General features: G+C 35.4%; 1 protein-coding gene across 1 annotated transcript; it reads right to left on the minus strand.

Moving 5' to 3' along the window:
* Positions 1-1,298: 1,298 nt before the first annotated feature.
* LOC126787419 (WUSCHEL-related homeobox 2) lies at positions 1,299-2,716 on the minus strand. Its single transcript, XM_050513312.1, has 2 exons — positions 2,362-2,716; positions 1,299-1,759 (listed from the first exon to the last, which is right to left on the minus strand). The coding sequence occupies exons 1-2, from the start codon at positions 2,714-2,716 to the stop codon at positions 1,299-1,301; spliced, it is 816 nt and encodes a 271-aa protein (XP_050369269.1).
* Between the last annotated feature and the right edge of the window lie 18,172 nt (positions 2,717-20,888).

Genomic DNA, 20,888 nt, shown 5'->3' on the forward strand with positions numbered 1-20,888 from the left:
TCATTCACCAAGAACCCCAAAAATAAAAAAGAACATTATTGTACATGCAGTCAATGTACACTGGTGTCTGACGACGACTGCCTGCAACTTCGCCTATAGCAACAAACAAGTGGTTACAATATACACCAACTAGAACTCGATGCAGTTGCAATGAGGTAGATCGCTATTTTAAGCATACGAGAGACATTGACGTTTTCGATCATAGTCAACAAGGGAAGCGTTTGTAAGTTAATCATGCACGAAATTAGGATTGAAAACCGAGAGAGGCTAGATTTACCTTATGCACAATAAGAAAACTATTCTTAACATTTTTCTCGTCTACTTAATACAAATTTTAATCCGGGAAAAATGTAAGTGTAATACTTTAAATAAGGTTGGGAGAATGAGATAAGAAGAGAAGGGAAGTAGATTATTGAATTCCGAAGAGCTCTATTTGCGGATGTGATAAGGAGAATGGCTGAAGATCAAGTAGTTAGAAGACTGGTCTTTAGAGAGATCTTAATCACCTTATTGCTGTTTTTTTTGGTCAAATAGTTTGATTATACTCAACAATATGTCATTCTTTTAATCAAACAATTGATTCTTCTACTTTTTTTTGTCGTTTTTTTTGTTTCAAACACCTTAACAGCTGCTGAACTACAACAACACCATATATACATGTTCCTGCAAATTTGTTTTCTCCAAAACTTGAGAGGGGCTGCAGCACACCTAAGCCCCTCCCTAGGTCCGTGCCTGACGTTAATCGTGGTTGTTTGATCTCAACGCTAGGGTGGTTGTTTTGCTTCGGATCGTTCGTAAGTGGTACGTACCGCCCTCTTTAGGAGCAATTATATATTAATATTCAATGCAAATGCTTTTACTTTATCCAAGAAGCTAGTGCTTGTTAATTACGACCTAGTCGTCTGGGCCAAACCATCTATGAGACTACATAACTTGATTAACTTCTCATACGGTACCACATCAGGTACGTACATGTCTTGAGTTTCATATATAGCAAAGATTACACACTTACACGCGCGGGAGTCAAGATATACTGGGACGTACAAGTACGTACGTATTAGATTGTTTTGCTTAATGTTTGTCCCTAAAAAAGAGCAGAGAGGCAAGAGAGAATGGACAATGCTAAACAAAGTTAAAATATATGTAGATGTCGATCGACTTGAACAAATTAAGGAAAGAGTAACACATCGTCAATCGCTTGAATATTAGACCATATGCCCCAACCTAGGACGCATAATCAACACTTCATCATATTATTTAAGCACCCAATACTATCCCAAACCCAGTAGAAACAACAATCAGTTCAATCTGTCACAGCTGCCTTGTCCTCCACTGAAAAAATCGTAGAAACCTGGCTGGTACCCATGACCCTCGAAGATCCCAGAAGAGCTAATGGAAGCAGTCGAACTTCGAGCACAGTTAGCAGATGAACTAGAAGGACTTTCATCTCTGTCTTGTAGGAGGCATGTGGGTGTCAAAGGAAACAGTAGCAATGTCTCTGGATCATCAGAGTTGCGTATTATGTCAGTGTTTACGTCATTGACATCAACAGTACTGCAGCGGTTCCCTCTGCCATATCCATGGCGCATTGGCTCATACCCTCCACCACCGTTAAGGCAAGTTCTTGTTGGCACATCCAGTTTCTCTATTCTTGGTCTTCTCTTGGCCCCAACAGATTGTGGAGGCACCTTTTGATGAGATTGTGGATAAACCCCTACTTCACTTGGAACTGGCGGCACATAATAGGGGCTGCAGGCCACTGAAAAAAAAAACAGAAAAAATTCATGTAAAGTAAGATATGCAAATAACAATAATCAGTACTCTCACAAGTGTAGCTGGTGAGGTCAAAATCAGAAATCTTGGATACACACACATTTCTCAGTTTCAATCTGATAAGTCAATCATCTATATATCATACCCAGAGTTTCATGAAGGAGAGTACAGAAAACGTATATATATTTATATATATCTTTATATGCAACTATGCAAGTACGATACACTTGAATCATATAAGCCAAGATGCAACACCAAAGATTTATTTTATATCTCAAGCTTTTAGCTAGATCCGTGATGAATATCAGAAATAAAAGTTTCCCAATCAGGAAAAAGGCCCATCGTTTTGCCCAAGAGAACATTGTCAATATCACCCAAACTAACAAGCTAGACTGGAATCCAAACAATCTTTTAGCAGCGTCATTCATACTTTCATATCATACCAAGCAGTGGATATATAGTTGAGAAACAAACGCATAATAATTAGATCTTTTGTGGAAAAACAAAAGCAAGGAACATAATAGCAGATCAACATGTTCCATAAATTCCAGTGCAACAAACTATAGCAGTAACCAATTTTATTATTACCATTTGCGCAAGGATATTCGGGATGAGGAGTAAATAACGGGTATTGAGAGGCCGCCGCCGTGTGGAGAAAGCGGTTGAAATAAGCTAAGCTAGCCTCCTGCTTCTCTTTCTGTCTCTGCCTCGCCTTATGATTCTGAAACCAATAAAACACATTCTTACCCTCAATATGCCCGTAAGCTCTCAGCCTCGCCGTCACGGCCTGTATGAACTCCGCACTCGGAGTCCTCACCCCTTGCTCATACAGATTTTCCAGCATAGTTATTTGCTCCTTAGTCGGATTCCACCTATTTGTGTTCTCCAGTCCCACTCCCTGTGCCAATACACCTTTCTTTGGGTGCTGATTCTTCCCATCCATAGTTATATCCTTCCTAACTGTTTGCATGTTTTCCAGAGGTTTAGAGAGAAACAACGAGGCTAGGGTTACTCTCTTGCATGGTGTTCGTGGATCATTTTATAATGGGGGAGGAGAGACATAGAGGGTCAAATGGAAACGACAGGGATAGAGAAAGAAAACGACAGGTGATTGACATGCGTATTGGTTTTTGGGGCTGAATGTCGCTGAAAAACATGGCGGGGTAGCGGCTGGGATTGGGGGTAGAGAAATGACGATCTTGCCCGTGACGATTGTCGCTACGTTCTATGCATCTGAGGTGATTGATTTTGCTGTTCCTTAATTTTGCCATCTCGGGAATGACAGAGACTGACTGGAGCCTATGAGGCTACGGGGGAAGGAGGGTAGAATGGTGATTTTTTGATGGAAAAGACAGCCGGTTGGGTTGTAAGGTATAGGTTAGGGCTAGGCGTTGGGAATGAAGTGGAAGGAGATAGGTTCAGAGATGGAGCTGAATCAATTAGGGTTTGTTTTTATGGCTCTGGTTTAGTGGCCAATTGGACGTTGCCACGTTTTTATAATCACTAATTTAAATCTCACTACTAGTAGTATAGGGTTCAAATTTACTGATTTGCATGGCTATTTCCCTGTACGCATTTTCGTTTTCTCTTGGGCTTTTACACTGCAAAAGATATGGTTTATGCATCCCAAATATTTGTTATTTTCCCAATATCAAAAAGGTTCACAAGCAAAGAATTCCATTCATTTAATTAACTTCAATTTTGCAATTAAATTTTGATTTCAAATCCTTGTGAACAGAGCCTGGTGATGCATAAAACGTGATTTAGATAAAGACATATATATCTTGATTAACCGAGAACCATTAGCCTCGATCATATTAAATTTCTCCGTTAGTAATCCCAATGTCATCCCATCTTTTGGCCACAACGGCATAACTAGTTAACGGGTGCTAAACTAAATTTCTGATAATTAAGTCCAATCAATAAGTTTTCCAATGCTTGGAAGTTGGAACTATGATAATTTGTGATCTAGCTAGCTATATGTCATCATTGTCCCCTTTACGATTTTAGTCATTTCACAGTAACGTGTCGTACGTTTATGCCTGAATTCGGGGTTGGATTTGATTTCAGTTCAGTCTATTCTTAAACGGATCAACGGAGGCTGCCATGCATATTTCTCAACAGGTTTACGATCACCCCTCGTAACACTACTAGCTAGCTAGTTTGAGAAGAGATATTAATTAATTGTCACCATTTCTGTAGTATAATTTGTATTGGACCTTGCACCAGAACAGGCCGGCAGGCCAGGCACATCACAATCTTCTTCTTTTTCCTCACTCATACCTTCAATTCACTAATTACTTTTTAGATTTTTCAGTGTCCCAAACAGATTCATTTGAATTAACGGCGCATTATTACTGAATTTATGCAAATTGTGAATGAAATATGAATGCATTATACTAATCATGGAGGTGAGTGCGAACGCCCATGCGCTGCTCCTAGCTAGACCGACTTGAAAAGGCGGTGCAAGGTCATATGCAAAATGAGCGAAACACCATGTTTATACCATAAATGCTTCATGCATGCTTGCAGATCGATCCACACCACAATAACACGAACACAATTAGTGATCCAGACGAATATTATATAAATGCAACTACTTGAACTATATATATGCTTGATTAAATGTGGGTTTTTTCGATACTAGTTTATATATATACAGAGAATATATATGTAATTTTCCTCTATCTCATTTTCTTTGTTCTAGACTTTCCAGGTCTCTGTTAGTTTTAGATAGTTGATTTTGCTAAAACATTCTCATCCAATAGCTCTAGATACATACGAAACACTCGCTCGACGGAACTGTGTGAATGCAGACGAAAGGTCCAGCTCGTGTGTACGTTACCCTCCAAGTGTTTCTGGGTATTTCCAGACTTGTGCTACCTTGATGATGATCGAGTTCTTACCAAAAAATGTTAAAATGGCATGACGAAATAAACTTGCGTTGATATTTTTACATGTTTAACTGCGTTTCTAGATTATAAGAATAGCATGTTTAACATATGCTAGAGCTTTTGGACAGTGTGTTAATATGCAGAAGTCTAGTGTGGTTTTTAGGTCATGTGACTTGCAGGTCTAAGCAATCGCTTGCAAGTATCTTGGGGGTTAATTGTGTGGCGGAGCATGGTCACTATCTAGGGCTTCCTGTTCATGTGGGTCATAATAAGAAAGTAATCTTTGCTTACTTGAAGGACTGCCTCAACAAAAAATTGATCAATTGGAGGACTAAGATTCTTAGTGCTAGAGGCCATGAATGCTTCTGAAAGTGGTGGCTCAAACTATTCATAATTATGTGATGTCTTGTTATGCCTTACCTAAGACCCTTTGTACAGAATTGCAGCAATTGTGTTGTGATTTTTATGAGGTTCCAAGGAGAAGAAGAAAATACACTGGCGTTCTTGGGAGTGTATGTGTATTCCAAAAGAGAAAGGTGGATTGGGCTTCAAACATTTGTATGCTCATAATTTTGCCATGCTTGCTAAGCAAGGTTGGAGAATAATGCAGAACCCTAATTCCTTAGTGGCACAGATTTATAAGGCGTTGTATCATCTTCACACCTCATTTCTTGAAGCTGATATGGGTGAAAGACCTTCTTATTCATGGAGAAGCATTATGGAGGCTCGACCGATGTTACAAGCAGGCATTACATGGCGTATTGGGCTAGTCGTACCACAGCTATTTGGTTTGATGACTGGATTCCAAGTATCTCTACTAATGAGCTTTCCAGACCACCGGATACGGTTTTTGACTTTGTATCTGACTTCATTGATGAGCATACCAAAAGATGGGATAGGGTTATTGTTTATGCATGTTTTCCTGATGATGTAGCAGAGAAGGTCTTAACTATTCCTCTTAGTAGCAAGTCTCTGGTTGATCGACCTTCTTGGAAGTTTGATAAACGAGGGCATTTTTCAATTAAATCAGCATATAAAGTGGCATGTGACTTGTATTTTGGCCACTTCTTGGCCTTTACTTCGAAGGGGGATCCGTACATTGCTATTTGGAGAGTTTTATGGAGGACTAATGGTCCAAATAAAGTTGCTATCTTTGGGTGGCGAGCAACACATTTTTTACTTTCGGTACGAGCTTCACTAGTTCACAAAGGATACAATGGAGTGTTGGAGTGTGTAGTTTGTGTAGTGTGTATTGTTGGAACATTTTTTGTTTGATTGTCATGTGGCCAAGTCCTTGTTCTCACAGCCACCATTCTCATTTCCGGATTCCAACTTCTCATAGAAAGATTGGTTTCTTGACCATGCTAACTCTCTTACACCGGATCTGTTTAATAGATTTTTGGTGTTGTTATGGTATGTGTGGAAGCATCGTAATGATATTTATTGGAGGGATAAGAGACAGACTAGTCCTCAGTTACTTGCTGCAGCTATGGCATGGTATAATGAGTATTTGAAGGCAAATTCTTTCTCACATCAAAACCAAGTGAACAAAGCCAATCGGCGGCAACACTAGGTTATTCTTGCTACTGGTATAGTCAAGCTCAATACTGATGACTCTTTCTTACCATCGAGCGGCTATGGAGGGGCTGGTGGTGTTATGCGGGATTCTCAAGGTGGGTCCGTTGCTGGTTTTGCTCACCGTTTGGATTTTATCTCGTCGGCATTTCAGTTGGAGCTTATAGCTATTTGGTATGGGATGAATTTTCTTACTACTATAGTAGTATCAAAGACAATTATAGAGTGTGGTTGTATGGCCGTTGTTCAAGCGATTAATTCGTTAGTTCGTGATCTCTCTCCTATGAGTGCTTTAATCTTTGATATTCATAGTATGCTAGCGGAACATGTAGACTTTTGTGTTCAATTTGCTCCTAGGCATACTAATGTTGTAGCTCACAGACTAGCTGGGTTAGGTTTTGACTCAAACGTTCATGTCGAATGGTTTGCTAATGCTACAGATCTTATACTGGATCCCCTTATGTACAATTCCCATTGTATTCAGTAATAAAATTCTTTGTTTCCTAAAAAAAAATGAATAGCACATAAATTATATATCTCTCACATGAAGCTAGTATGTATGTAACCGGCCAATATATATTACCAATCTCTTTAATTGGCTCTTGATCGATGTTGCGTGCATTAATTCCTATATATATATATATATATATATATATATATATATATATATATATATATATATATATATATATATATACAGTCTCTATCCAGAGTGAAGCTTCACTCTGAAATTACAGAGTGAAGTTCCAATTTTGACACACTTTTCGGTCAAAATTTTTCACCATAAGCGATTCAATATTGAGGTATGCTATTTAAGATCATCTCTACAAAATTTCATCTAATTCGGACATCGTTAAGGTATTGAAATTAGATTAAATCAATGAATGAATTAAAATTGTTTAACGTGAACCGTTCGTGTAAATCTCAATTTTGAAAGCTCAAACCATTGTCAAATTGGATGAAACTTTGTAGAGATGATCTTGAATACCATACCTAAATATTGAATCGCTTATAGTGAAAAAATTTGACCAAAAAGTGTGCCAAAATTGGAACTTCACTCTGTAATTTCAGAGTGAAACTTCACTCTGGATAGAGACTATATATATATATATATATATATATAATGCATGCGTGATTATAAGGGTTTGGTACTGATCGATTATAATGCTATGTATACGTACATGTTGTGTATTATATCTGATCGAGCTAAGTTCATTAGACATATACGTACAAACACAGTAGTAACAGTTCTGTATTGGCTATAGTTTCTTTCATGTATATATTATCAGGTAGTGCTCTCTCTCTCTCTCTCTCTCTTCTGGGTATTTGTAAACAGTGTAGACTGTAGAATAGATGATATTCACTATGTTGTTAATCTCTTTTTAATTTCTTAAATCAATTGTGTTTTATGATGAACAGTTGAAAACTCGTCTTTGATTTCTCATAGATTACTTGATAAATTTTCTTAGTATTACCATTTTATGTATAAACCTGAAATTTCTCATGTAAATCTATTAGGTATTGTTCTAAAATTTGGTTTTTGGTCTGGCCTGTTGTGCTGCTTCTCAATCCACTATTTGTTCTTCTTTCTCTAGTTTAAGTTTGTTGCTTCTATTGTGCTGCTTCTCAATCTGTTGTTTGTTCTTCTTTCTCTGGTTTAAGTTTGTTGCTTCTGCATTTGTTATTGCTACTTTAATATTTAGGTCATTGTTAAGAAACATTTTGGCTATCTTTACATGTGAAAAACCCAAGGCATAACAACTCTCCACATGATTTTCCACTCAAAAACGTTGCAGAGCCTCTATCTAAAATCTAGAGAGAGAAATTAGATCTAAAACCTTCATCTCTCTTCCCCCTTCTCTCTTACCTAGATTGAGATCCCTCTAGATCTTGATCTTGGGACTGAGAATTGGGGGAGGGGTTCCTCTTTAGCCTGTTTTGCAATCTTTTTTCATCATTTTCATCTAGCTATTATGATATTTCAGTGATCTTTTGTACCCTATATGGTGATCCTTTCGGTGATCTCTTTTACCCGTTGTGGTTATTAACTGGCTATGTCCATATCGGGAGGACCTCGTTCCTCAATTGCCCTTTCAATTTTACAATTTCGATAATCAATCTCATCCAGATCTATGATTACCCATATCCGATCCATTATGTCTCATCCACCTCTACCCATATTGCTTTAGAGGTTTCCTATGGCTGCAAGTATAAAGTGCATGTCACTTACCTTAGGAATTATGGGTGCTCTTTGGGATTAAGTGTTTCACCCCTGTTCTTCCATCGGTGTTGTCGGTGTTCTTGGTCAACATTCTGGTTCTAGTTATGGTTCTTGGTTCTATCTCGGCAGTTATGATCCTCTGTTGCTTTGTGTGTTTATGGTGGAGAGAATTTGCATATTGGGTCTCATATGATGGGTGTTTTGAGATTCGATTGTCACAGAAACATCAATGCATTCCCGTGTGGTGCTACTTTCGCTACATGATCGACAACTTCCAGTGGTTAACTGTGGTTGTTATGGTTGTATGACTTTTTCTAGGGTTTTTTTTGTATTGTTTGGGTTACAAGAAGGTCATGATTCTTTTGAAAAAAAAGAAGCTTTTAGTTTTCATTGGGTCCTATATATAATGTGTAACACCATACATGAATACACTATTATTAGACTTCCTCTCATTTCGATCACCTTGGCATGACCATTTATTATTCAAACTACATTCCATATATAGCTTTAAGATACCTTAATATTTTGAAATTAATTCTTACATGTAGGCAGTAGTCACAATTATAATCCACATTACACGTTGACGATGTTGTTGAAGATCCTTTTGATTAAAGTCCAAGACTAAAACGAGTTATTATGTTGAGACTTTAGACAATACTGGTATAATGGTTGGTCTTGTGTCATACTTGACATTAACATGCTATTAGACCATGTTCTCTTCTAGTGTCTTCAATAATTCTTGTCATGACCGAAATTTGGTTTGCTTATCTCATCCAATTTAGGCATCTATCAGACTATCATCAAGTGTCCAATGTATGGGTCTTGCCGTCTTGGGTTCCTTATCTCGCACAATCTAGGATTGTTATCAACAACTGTCTTTCGTCTTTCCAAATTTCTAATATAGTAGGAATTGAGGTGAAACTTCATTCCTCGTGACATCTAACATGAGGAGAAGTGTTGGAGATAACTGACATAAGAGAACGACAAATACAATATAACTTACAAGTTAGTGAATCATATTCAATTACATTAATACCCACAACGAGATCCAATAAAAAAATTGTTACAGGTGGTTACATTTTGATCGATGTGACGATAGGTCATGTGCCATGTTTATTACTCATTAATGGATGTAACCGAATCACAATTTAATTATAATTTTCACATAATAGGAAGCCAAAAAAAAAAGTTAACCTGTAGTTATGGTCAGATTTCACAATAATCTGCTTCTATCTCTCAATTCATTATGGTATGTCGTCATGAAAACTACCGTGGGAGTTCCAAATCGAGTCAGACCATGATTCATATATAATTGGAAAGATATGAATGTCTATTTCTCTGTAGGATTTTACAGATCTTGATTTCGATACTCTGATAGAAAGTTACGATCGTTTGAGTGATGAGAGGTCATAGCTGACACCTGCTCGGGTTCATTAGCATTCATGGAGAACTCAAGTTTCATGACACAAATGCATCAATTTTAATACATCAAAGCCAATGATTCATATGAAGATGCAAAAAGTACATGGATTCATACTTTTACAAAAGATATTTCAAGGTTTTCTCATTCCATATCAAGTTAGGAGTCTTAAACCAAGTCTTACAAGGAAACTAAAGTCAAAGATGAGCAAGAATCTTCCCTATATAAAGGAGCACAAATTTCATATGAGATGAGGTCTCAAGAGCACAATATAGACGCCAAAGGAGCATAGACCATCTATCTATCTTCACAATTCCATTCTTTTATGTTTTTTTTTATTATGTTTTTCTTAGTTATAGTTTGTTAAACCTTTTTCTATAATTAGGATGATGTCATATCATGATTTTTTTATGTAGTTTGATGTTTCATTGATGGATTTATAGTTTTTTTTTATGATGAATTCTTAGTCACTATTTAAATTGATGCTTTATGTTCAAGTTTTGTGATTGATCACTTTAGGGCTTTGCATATAGTAATTTAGAAGATGAATTTGAGGCGTACCTGCAATATAATTCAACTTAACTTATTGTGATTAAGAGTTGTGAATTACATTATTGTCGTACCTGAAGTAATGGTTTGCATGATTCTCTTGTTTTCTAGAACGTAATGAGTCATTCATGTTACATTTATGCCGTACATGGATAGATTGCATGCTAGGATATATGACATTTGCCGTACCTGGAGAGTATCATACACTTACGGAAAACTATGGTGTAAGTGCCGTACCTGAGCTTAGATACGAGAATTGTCATCTAGAGATACAAAAGAATCCATTAGTTGCATTAATACATAAATATGATTGTTATTGGTTGATTCTAATACCCTAGGTTCTATCTTGTTTGTTTTTTTATTTATAATTTGTTATTTGAAAACCTAAAATCTATATTTTTAGTTTAGATCAATTAAGTTAGGATTAAATCGATTCTCAATCCCTAGTTGGAACACACTAACGATAATTCGTGCGCTTACGAGTTTTAATTAAAATTTCACAACAATGACAAACTGATGGAGACTGTTAAAATTATATTTGCTCAGATTAAAGTCATCTATTGTATTTAGAATCCCACATTAGAAAACCTACTTTATTTCAAGTTGCATTCAACAAAGCACAACTTTACCTCAAAACTGCTTTTAAATGACCATTAAACCAAGTGGCGTAGCTATGTTAGGGCCCAACCGGGTTCGGACCCTCCCTACGTTTTGCAACATTTCAACTTTGCTTCCATAATTAGCTAGTTAATATTAATTTTGGTTTGATTTTGGCTTAAATTTCTCATTAAAAGCAACCAATTTGAATGATGAGTTAGCTCTATTAAGAAATATTTTTATTAAATTGGTTAGTGTTTATGACTTATTAATTGAAATAGGTTAGAATTGATTTATTTTAATTAATGGATTCACCAAAACAAAAATCGTGAAATAATAAATGAATAAGTCGCCAGTTTTTTTTACTTGTACATTTTTAATTTTTGATACAAGTATTGAAGATGTATATATAGTATAACTTTGCTTCATTCGAAGATGTTCATCTTCTACATTAAAACTAAACCAAAGTTTGAGTCAGGTAATTCAACATATATATATCTATACGGTTTTTATACTATATCTTCGGACCCTCTAAAGGTTCAAATCCTAGCTTTGCCACTGATTATACCATAATAAATGAATGGAATCACGATACCCACTCATTGTGATTGACTCAAACCTAGTTAGGGGATATCCTCAAGGATCCACACTCTCCTAGATAATTTATGACTTAGAACCCAACTCGTTGTCCTTAATTAAAAAACAACCATTGTCCCCGGCCCTTCTCCGAGCTATAGATCAAATTGAAGCAAAGTTGAGCCCTCGTTCCTCTCGGCAGCTGGCTCGAAAACATGTTTTTGTCAATTATCATAGAGATTGATGAAACAAAAAGAGATTCACCTAAGAGATGCTCCCACAATCTTTACGCCTAAAAGATGCTTCCCTGATCTCTAAAGCTCTTGTCAAGCACTCTCGTTGTCGCCTGAAAGACGTTCCTACATACAATACAACAACAAAAATTTCAATTAGCCACCAAATTTTGTCACGACGTCATTTGCCGTCGCCAATAGTCATGAATTTGCGACGGCACTACCACGACGATCACTCCGTAACAAAATTAGATACGACAAGAATTGACAATGGCTAAAAACTAGTAAATTTGTGACGACAATTATCTCCCGTTGCAAAAATAATGACTTTGCGACAGCCGAGTTACGTCGTGGCAATTGGAAATAATGTTTACCACGACAGACAAAAAATGGTGGCAAATTTGATGATGGGTTTGCAACGGCATGGTTCCGCCGTGGCAAATATTATTGACATATAATTGTTTTGTGCTATCAAAGTACTAAAACTAAAAGAACCACAAAGTTGATATGTCACAAATTCTCCATACATATTAATAACTGTTGTGTAAAATTATGAACCCAATCGGCCTTTATATTCACCTCGGTTAAATTGGTTTTCAAAATAAATGGTTACGCTTCCTAAGAGAAGAATTATGAAAAAGGCTTTAACGATCCAAAATTTTTGCACATTTTGAGACACTTGGTTTCCACGACTGATGAAAGCGTTGACGGAACGACAAAATAAGTGTCATGAAATGGAAATATATACGTTTTAGTGATAGTTATTTTAAGTTTATAGTTGACCATGTTGATCGAAACTAAAATGACGACTAAGACATATAAATTTTCTACCATAGTAGTATCTTCTTATAAGGGTCACATCCAACGGTTAATTTTGTGAAATTATTTTTACAATATGTTGGTCACTTTGAAAGATACTACAACCTATAAACATAATAGACATACACGGATTTTGGGTGATCAAAGTAATGAAACTTAAAAATTGATAAATCTAACATTACACATGTATTCAATACGTATTATTAAGTGCCATGTCAAAAATTGAAGTTGCTCGGACATTGCTTTCAATTTGGTCAAAACAATTAATTTAATATTAAATTATTCTCCCCTATGTAGAGCTCCATTATAGGGACACAAATGTTCTGAAATGTTTACCAATGTTGATACATCTCGTCTTCCCGAGTGTGTGAAAATTTTCTGAGAATTTTTTGAAATTCCGAGCTTTTAGTTACAATTTTTATAAACTCTTTAAAGTATAAAAGAATTATACTATATTAATAAGGAGTATATATATATATATATTAATAAAGAAAGTAATATATATATATATATATATATTAAAAACTCTGAAGTATAAATTATAGAGTATAGACTATAGAGTTTAAAGGTTGACTTGGGCAAAGTCGACATTTTTCTTATAAATAGAAAGAGGAGAAATCCTAAATCGCACACACTGTCGAGCTCCTCAGCGCCTCCAGGTATCTCTCTCTCCCTCTCTTCTATCCCTTCATACCACCCGCAACCACCGCCGACCACCGTTTCCCCTCACCACCACCACCAGGATGTCGACCTCTTGAAGCCCCTTCTCAGCTCTCTCTTCCTCCACCACCCACACTCGTTCATCTATATCCACTTTCTCTCTCCTATGACCCATGTTTCTCATCTGTTCTCACAAATCACATACCCCCAAATCGGGCTCACAAATCATTCAGACAAATCTCAGAACTTAAATGGACTTCTCGCCGTCATTTGCTAGCGATCTCTCCACCGCTTCCTCGACCTCGCGGTTGTGACTCTGATAAGACCAATCTCATTGGTGCTCCTCGAGGCCGAGAAGAGATGGTCGAGATGAAAAATCTGAGGTGGGTTCCAAATTCAATTTCAAGACGATTTTGTTCTTCTGTGATACAAGCTTGCTCTTCCTTTACAGATCTAGGAGCTATAATTCTCATTCTTCCCTTTTCGTATGGTTCGTCAAGATGTTTGTGGACTGTGGTGCTAATTGTTCCTCTGTTCAATTTTGTTTTCTTATGTCAATTAAGTATGAGTGTGCCAAAACCTTCGTACTCAAACGCTGCTAAGGTCTCTTAATCTCAATATTATCAGTTATACGCTGCCTCCCTCAAATGTAAGCCACTACTTAAACCCATCTTTCTTCTCTTTCTTTTGTTTATTGTCTTTCCGTAATATTTATTAAGTATGGCCTGACCTTTTATCAAATCGGCTTCGATTCTTAATGGAAAAGCATGCATCTTTTTGTAATGTTGTTGGGTTTCTGTACTTGCATCTCATGTTTGATTCCTAATGTGCTCTCAATTTGAATTTGTGAGCTTTTTCTTCTTCGTCTTTGTGTCAATGAACCAAACTTTGGCATTGTCTCAATTTCTATGAGGAGTCTAGTTGTTATGATTGGGTTGTTCCATGAAGAGGAAGAGACAGAAGATTGAGTTGGTATTTGGCTGTTGTTCCCTATGAGTGACTCTTCTTGATTATATGATGGTTGGATATTTAATGTTTTCGTATTGGTATTTTTTAGACTTAAATCTTGATTTTGTGGAATGCTTTGTGTAGTATATGATTATTAGGAGTTCATGACCGACGGAATGGAATGCTTTGTGTAGTATATCTTTTCTGATTGTGGTGCTCTTCTTGTATGCTTATGATTTTTAATATACCTGTTTGGATTTGCTCATATGAGTGACTCTTCCATTTACAAGAGTCATGTAGTTTGTTGTTCAAAATTTGTTTGCAATGTACTGGCTATTGACATGTTCAATTTTGCACACCACTTGTTTGTATAAATGCCTCATTTAATCTGCTAAATCCTTATGTGCAGTCATTGACATATTATACATTGAATTTTTCATTTGCAAAATAGAAATATGAGACGTTGTATTGTGAAAGCAATGCCAGCTCTTGTCTTAGCCTGCTGAAGTTTCTTCCTTTTGACATTGTATGCAGATCTGTAGATGATTATATATTTAACCCAAGCATTTTGGTGATGTAACTCATTTGGAAAATTCTGCTGTAGGTTTAGTCAGGTGCACACAGGTTTAATTTATTCCACTTGACTTCCTTGAGTTCAGACATTCTGGTCATATCTATATTCAGGGTTCCCACAACGTTAGCATGGTAGCATTTTAGTAATCTTTGTTTCAGTTTAGCTTACTCTTAGCTAAAGGAATGGTCGATGTTGACATGATGACTCTTGTGATTCAAGAGATGAGTAAGGAGTCCCAACTTTAATTAAAACGTTGGTACATGAACGAGATGAGTAAGCTTTTCTATCTTCCTTCACTAATGTGAAAAGATGAAGCAACGCATTAATATGCATGCACCCTTGATAAACTGTTGCTTCCACAATTGTACTTGTGCAAAGCAACGTACATGAGGTTTATTTGCCTTGCACCAAGTATAACATGTTTTTTTTTTTGAAATAATCTTAAGTTACATTTCTTTTTTTCTTTTTTTTTTCTTTTTCTGATACTGTTTGAGGTCTGTTATGAAATTTGAATTTGTTTTTCTAACATGAGTTGATGGTCCTAGAATTAATTTTCCAGGATGGCTGCAATAGATTACACTGTTTATGCTAGGCCATCTACACCAAGGAGGCAAGGACTGAAAACTCAAGTTACAAGTACTTTTATCTTATACCTTTTAAAAAAAACTATATCCACACACCATTCATGTATTGATACGGTTTATTTAGGAGACCAATCTTTTTATGTGTACCTCAGGTCTTGATTCAATCCAGAAGATAAAAGTTTCTACTTTAGTTATACTTATTATGCTTATTATTACCTAGACTGTATTAGTGTACACAATTTTTTGTAATACTCCATGTTGTTGCTACTAGAACAAGCCCTCCCTCTTTTTTTTTTTTTTTTTGAATACATGAACATGTGGCCGAGGGTATCATCATGTAAAGCTTGAAGTAGAGGAAGAGTTGTATTGTACTATCTTGTAAACTCTTTCGTAATAGCTTCATATTTTTTAACATTCATGATATATTTTTAATGATATTTTAATAGGTTTAGTACCAATTTGTAAACCTATTATCTAAAGAAAAGTGAAATTTACACTCCAACAATTACAATCCACACCCAACTTATTTTTTAATAATAATTCATCCCAACTCTTTTTACACTTCCTGAAGTGCCCTCAAAGTTCTCTCTCTACTGTATTTTCAGAAACCACGACATATATTTACTGTTGCTTTTTTCTCCGACAGCAAATTCCGATTGAGCCAAGTCCCGCCTCACTGTATCTCCAACTAACACCCACGAAGTTCAATTTGGGAGAGGCCCAGACAAAATCAAGAGCTTTCAATCATTACAAGGTCAAGCAATACAGAGATCAGAGTTCAAACCCATCCATTTTACGATGACCGAACTCTGAACTTGTCGACATTATCATCCTCGAAGTTTCATACCTTCAATTACGACAGTTAATTTGCCTTTTTGGAAGAAAATTACCTTTAGATGCTCTTGGAATTAAACCAATTTTCTGTGCAAATGATTTCTGGTCTTTTTTCTGAGACGGGTCTTGCTTGGAGACTGAATTTGTAGAAGATTGATCACATGATGCTTGTAGTTGAATACACAGATTATCTAGCTTATATTGTTTTGTAAGTTAATTTGGTTCATCTTCATGGTAGTTGGCATTAGATAAGAACATACATGAAAGTTTCATTCTTCTGTTGGAGATATCCATCGTAGAAAGAAATGTAGAATTTTTTCTAACTTGCTTCTGGAGAAGAAAGCGAGAATGCTGGGAGAAAGAATGGATTTTCAAGGGCATTTCAAGGAGTTAAAAGAGAGAAGAGGAAAAATATTATTATAATATTCAAGAGGAGCGTAGATTTCAATTCTTGGAGTGTAAATTTCACTCCCCTATCTAAAATATGATACCTAGTTGCAAAATTTGCATGTTTTTATTTATTTTTTGAATAAAATTTAGCCTTTCGCTGCAGTGATATTTTATATATATTTAATATATAAAAATTTGCGACGACAATTTACTGTCACCATGTATTAGAAGCATTCGGTGGCGTAACCACATATTTGCGACGAAAATTTTTAGTTGCAAACTATCGCGACATAAAATTTTTACCGTCGCTAAATAAGTTGGCAACGGCTAATTGCCGTAACAGTTGAGTTTTGCCACCCACCTATACGCAACACATCAATTGCCGTAGCGATGCCGTCGCAAATGAGCATTTGCGACGGCAAATCGACTTTTAGCTACAGTTATGTACCGTGGTGAATTAGAAATTTTTTTGTAGTACTGTCACACTGCCTATTAAAGGTACATTGCTGCCCTTCAAAACCTAGGATTTTAAAATTCTCTACCAGATTCTCAGTGGCTCCCATAGTTTCATTCCTTCAAGGCTTCAACTGTGTTATGATTGTTACCCATTTGGGTACAGATAGTGGATTAATTAGACTTTGGTAATCCTTTGGCAATTTTGTGTTTGGCCTAGATTTTCTGGTGATCAGGTATCCAAAAATCTTGAAGGAAGTTCTTAATTGTTTTGATAGAAAAAAGAAAACACAGTTATCCATCTTTGTGGTCGAATCATATTTGTGTTAATGGAAGTATGGAACCATGCATGAAGACTAAATGTAAAGGGGTAATTTCTTTATTCGTGTCGCATATCTAAGCTTTTTTCTTTCCATAAGGATTCATCGATCTCACATATTTGGTTCAAACTTTGATGTTTATATATATTCTTCCATGGCAGCCCATCGCACTACCAAGAACAAAACCCAAAAGAGATTAAAAAGAAGGGAAAAATTCCATCGTTTACATCTGCTGCTGGCATGGCATAACAAATTAATAGCTTTACAGAAGCTTCAGTATCGATCACCAGGTAAAGACAGCTCTGCAGGTTTCGTGGCTGACGAGTGTGTTCTTTGGCTCTGTCCTCTAATCGCGCACTGTACTACGTGGATGACCACCTTCATTGAAGACTGAAGAAGACGGTGATCGATGCCTTCAGTATCTATCCCCATTATTTAATCTGCAGCTACATAAATCATGAGAGATTACATTGAAGATTAGTAAATCGCTATTGATCGCGTTGATTGGACGACAAACGTCTGTCACTTCCATAAGTACTTTGATTTCTTATTCACATTTCTAGGGAACAAGGGAGTAGTTTGGAAATCCAAATATAAGGACTATACGTACATTCGATTCATTTTAGGTAGTGCTACACCCTCAATTTAAGGTATCTCTCATTACATAAGAGATTATATATGTTAAGTTTACTAAGTTTCACTAGGAAAGATGATTAAACATCGGTAATTTCCTCGTCAGACTACTAATTAGGGAAAATTTATAGGAATCATTGTTATAACATGAATTGATTACTTGTAGAGAATAAACTCATCGTAATAGTTTTTATCTTATGAACAACTCACATATCATAACTAGTATTTCATGATCCAAATTCTGCCTCTCACTTAGAGCATCTCCAACAGTTCCTCTTAAAGTTCTTTATTATAGAGGATGAAAACATCAAATCTCTAAAAAAGCCTAAATTTCAACAACTCCTCTATTATATTATATAAAATTAAATACAAATGTGTATAATTAAATTAAAATCAAATTAAATCTCATAATGCTATAATTTATATCATGATCAGAGAAATAGTGATAAATCATTCATTTTTGGGGTTATTTTTTAGGATAGTTGGGGAGTGAATTTTTTTTGTTAAGAAATAAAGTTTAGATATAGTTTTCAAAATTATACGGATTTTGAAAAGGGAGTTTCTATTCATACCTCCCAAAATGGTACTTAGACCTCCATTTGTTTTCTTAGATAATTTTGACTTAGTCAATGCATATGAAATTATCAAAAACAATTCTTAACTTATCTATTCTAAATTACAAATGTAGATAATTATCCTTAATATTTATTGCTAGAAAATCCCAAAATGGGATATCAAATTGCATAAAATGATTTAATTGATTACATTTTTTTTATAAACATCATAAATCAAAAAATTAAATGTAGATGATTAACTTCAAATTGAATGTACACGATTTAATGTATAAACTATATGACTATCTAAAATTTTTCTCATAAACTTTGATTTGAGTCAAAGAACAAAATTCGTTCATTAGAGGTTAAAATATTTCATATACGTTGATGTTAATTCTTGGTAAGTTGCATATATATATATATATATATAAGTGAATGAAAAAAATTAGTCTACCAATTTTATTATAAATTTAGAAAATAAGTGGAAGAGTGAATTAATTCAAGAAGATAGTTTATGTGATTATTATACATTTTTCAAGTTCTTTACAATAAATAAATTTGAAATAGAGTATGAAAAAAAATTAATTAATAGTAGTCTAATTTAATATACCAAATTAGATATGCGGCATTTTAGGAAAACTATGGATGTCTAAATAACATTTTAAGTATCTATAAGAGCAAAATGGAGGTCCATTGAGTAAGGAGGTCTAAATACCGTTTTTAGAGGTATGAATAGAAACTCCCTTTTGAAAATTATACAAATCTAGAGATAGATTTTGTTTCTCTCTCTCTTATCACTTTTTTTAATTGATATTTTCCTTCTATAATAGAGATTATTTTGGTTTTAGAGGAGCCGTTGGAGATACTTTTAGTGGAGTAGTCTCCATTAGACAGATTGATATAGCACACTTCTAATTTTTCAGGTAAAAATTATTATTTTTTAAATACTTAAAATTTAAATAAAAAATAACCCTTTTTTTGAGCTCCGATCAAATGACAACAATTAAGGATGATTCTAGATACACCTCCATATTTACTATATATACCTAATTAATTATTTAAATCTTATTTTACCCCTTCTATAAACTTGATAGGAGCACTTTGTGCTACGTTCTTAATATGTTTTTACCTCCATTTGTACTTTGCTTAGCCCTTATTGTTGTATTATCGAGTCATTGAGTCACAATAGAAGTCTTGGACGGTATTGGATGTGTCTTTGTGCTTAAACGAGTTAAAAATGAAGAATTGGTCTAGAGTCATAGTTTGAGTAGGAATCCTTATAGGACTATGAAACCTAGTTGAATTAGAAGTCTTCATCTTTCTACGTTTTGGTCGCATTGGCGATATCTTGAGAGTCATGTTTGCATTAGGAATCCTTGTTAGACTAGGAAACGTACCATTTTGGAAAGTCCTACTTGAACTCAAACTCTTATTACGAAACTTTCTTAAATGAACTTCCTTGTTTTAATAACTTACTTATTCTAGTAAGTTTCCTTTTTGCAAATTAGAAACTTTTCTAATCTAGTTGAGCTCATCTATTACATGTGTCTTTTTAAGACAACAAATATCTAGATTAGGACATGATTTTTGAAATGTATTATATCTTACTATTGATTTTCTTTTCTTATTTTCAGGTTAGGATTTAAGAGATAATTCAAGACAATTAAATGATGATTCAGCCGTGCAAGATAGGAGATGAAGATAAGGCACGAATTGGAGAAGAAGTAGGAGATCAGTCGTGCTATACAAATCAGAAAAGAACAAGGAATCCGTGTGGCACTTGAAGATGAAGACTCACGGCTTGAATACAAATCCACAATGGAGAAGGAGTCCAGCCATGCAGCCCATGAGAGAAAGAAGGAGAGAAGAGCTTGTTCTACAAGGAAAAGAAGGGCAGCCATTCGATCTAATTAAAGAGAAAAGATCTTAGCCGTGCATATATGGATCAGCCCATCAAAAACCCTAGCAGTCTCTCCTCCTCCTTCCTCTATATAAAGACACAGTCTCCCTTCATAAAATCTATCTCCATTCTCTCACAAACAAAGCCGAATTGCTGCCTAAATACATCCAGAAAATTCAAGCCAAAAACCTTCATCCACATCACCAAACCGTGCTCATCCTCTTGCCTCTCCATAATTGAATTCATCTTTGCTTAATCCTTCAAGGTTTCTAATGTGTGATTCATCCATGGCTTGTAATTTTTATTTAGGTTTTCTGCAATTTTTGAATTTATTGTATGAATTCTTGAATGTTATTTTCGGTTTTATATATGAAGAACATA

The sequence above is a fragment of the Argentina anserina genome, chromosome 3, assembly GCF_933775445.1.
Source record: "Argentina anserina chromosome 3, drPotAnse1.1, whole genome shotgun sequence".
In the NCBI taxonomy this organism is placed as follows: domain Eukaryota; kingdom Viridiplantae; phylum Streptophyta; class Magnoliopsida; order Rosales; family Rosaceae; genus Argentina; species Argentina anserina.